Below are 2,297 nucleotides of genomic sequence, written 5' to 3' on the forward strand. Positions count from 1 at the left end.
TTTCTTTCACTTACATCTTATGGCTTCTTCCATCATTTCAACCAAATCACCGTAACCACGTCGCTTGGCAATCTCCAGTGGTGATCCTTTCCTCTAACTATCCCACAATGACATCACGTTAGTAATATTATTGACTGAAGAATATTGAATGCATCACCTCTCATGTTGGGGACTCGCTCCATGTTTTAGGAGAACATCAACACAACACACACGACCATAATGGGCAGCCCACAACAGTGTTGTACAACCATCATTATCATTGATATCAACATAAATAGAACAAGACACAAGTCTCTCTACAATGGTCACGTGATTATTCATTGCAGCATGGCTGTCCTTCCCAACTGAGTAAACAAGAAACTGATAAGATAGTGAGAGAGTGTTTATGTTAAAATATATTAAAACAACAGACATTCCATTCAACACACACAATGAGCCATTCAATAGAATGATCAACACACAAACACAAACAATAGCAAAATGAATGCATTACACTCACAAATATGTTTAATACATACACAACAGACACCACAATATCAACTGAACCTCTCAATACTCAAACTCACATAATCTCCCTTCATCACATTAATATCTTTGGTCTTCAATAATATGTCAATGATGTCGTGCAACCCCTTCCTTGCTGCTATTATCAAAGCCGTCTCTCTCCACTGCACACACAAGAATGTATTATTATAATCATTATTCCACTATCCCCTCCATGCTAAACCAAACGTCACCAACCAAAACAATTAATTACTGCAAACCTATTTAGACATGTTGGCTATCTCCACCTTCCTTGCTCATCTGCAATTTTAAATTTGTGTATGTCAAATGTCATTCCTTGCAAATTTATTACAAGATTTGTTAAAGCTGACTGCTCAAGATTAATTAGAAAGCAGTCGTACAAGTACAACGTATAACATCTCAACTAAAATATAAAAATCCTATTTCGTCATGTCAGAACTCAATCTCCGCTTATTGTCTCCGCACTGACACAAAACCTTGTCTTACCAAAACACTTAAACATTCATTCCAACCTCAAATTACTAAGCCGCACCTTCCTCTCTACAGACCATCTAAGGTCATCAAGACAGCAAAAGCAATACGGACATAATCACAAGCAATAACCCAAAATCATCATCATCACAGATTTATTAAATTAATATCAATCAACAGTTAAATAAAACTACTTTTGTTAAACGTCTGCATCACACTTGAGAGTTTGGCTTTCACACTAAAACATTAGTTAGTAGAGAGCAGTGGGATATGAAATAATGGTTAAATTGAAAGTATGGTTAGATGATAGTGACGATGGTGAAGTTGAATGAAATAAAAACCAACAAGATTATTCATGTCTGCATACAATGGCTGCTTCAGCCAGTTACAAGTCAACACTGCTGCCTCTTGACGAGTAAGAAAAAACGAAAACGTTGATTGTTAGATTAGATTGTTACATCTAGTTGATATCTACCATTTTATCAACAACACATCACACTTTCACACACTCAATCAACTCACCATGCCACCAGTACCATTAACATCTACTGATGTAGTGAGCAGCAACTCAACCATTTCCTTCTTATTCTTCCAACACGCTTGTATCAGAAGAGTGTTCTATTTTGAGATCAAACGACGAGCACTTCATGTCAACATCCAATACACACATTATAACTCACAACACATACCCCTGCCTCATCACGCGTATTGATATCAACGCTCAATTGCAAAAGACGTGTTACTGATTGAATATCACCTCTCTTCACCGCTTCACACAATTCTTTTTTCATTTCTACACAACAAACAAACAATAACACTCCATCGTACAAAACAACTCCAACGAAGAGGAACTGATAGATAGGCGCGTGCACGCCAATTAATGGCGCCACGAGACTAAACGAAGTGCACCAGTTACGCAACAGTGACGACATCACAGCCAACCTTTCTTATAGTGCTGTACTCACTGTATACACACCAAATAACAATGACTGAGTCTACAACGAAGGGAGCAGTCCCTGTGACGTTCCCTACATTCTACGCATGCTCATCTATTAACTCGCGTGACCAATTTCATCTTTGATCACGTGCAATAATCTTCTCTACTACAAACAAACAGCAGTTAATTTCAGACGATTAAACCAAATGTTGTGTGATGTGTTTACAGGTATAGTAACAGATATTGTAGATTGGAGACGTTCAATACACTTTAAGTATTTATTGTCATCAATTAATTAAATCAGTTATATGAAACAGACAGTCATCTAGACCAATACAAACTGAAAGTTGCTAGTAAAAATAGA

General features: G+C 37.1%; 1 protein-coding gene and 1 long non-coding RNA gene across 2 annotated transcripts in view; both read right to left on the reverse strand.

Moving 5' to 3' along the window:
• Positions 1-103, reverse strand: part of LOC134191667 (uncharacterized) — a 722-nt gene extending 619 nt beyond the window's left edge. Inside the window, exon 1 of the long non-coding RNA XR_009971831.1 lies at positions 15-103. This is a non-coding gene — a long non-coding RNA (uncharacterized LOC134191667). The remainder of the gene's footprint in view (positions 1-14) is intronic.
• A 210-nt stretch (positions 104-313) lies between these two features.
• On the reverse strand, positions 314-1,960 carry LOC134191528 (osteoclast-stimulating factor 1-like). The gene is made up of 5 exons (XM_062660149.1): positions 1,939-1,960; positions 1,686-1,789; positions 1,519-1,614; positions 547-668; positions 314-344 (listed from the first exon to the last, which is right to left on the reverse strand). Exons 2-5 carry the CDS (start codon positions 1,785-1,787, stop codon positions 314-316), a joined length of 351 nt encoding a protein of 116 aa, XP_062516133.1. The 5' UTR covers positions 1,788-1,789; positions 1,939-1,960.
• Positions 1,961-2,297: the final 337 nt, after the last annotated feature.

This window comes from Corticium candelabrum, chromosome 15 (assembly GCF_963422355.1).
Source record: "Corticium candelabrum chromosome 15, ooCorCand1.1, whole genome shotgun sequence".
NCBI classification, from domain to species: domain Eukaryota; kingdom Metazoa; phylum Porifera; class Homoscleromorpha; order Homosclerophorida; family Plakinidae; genus Corticium; species Corticium candelabrum.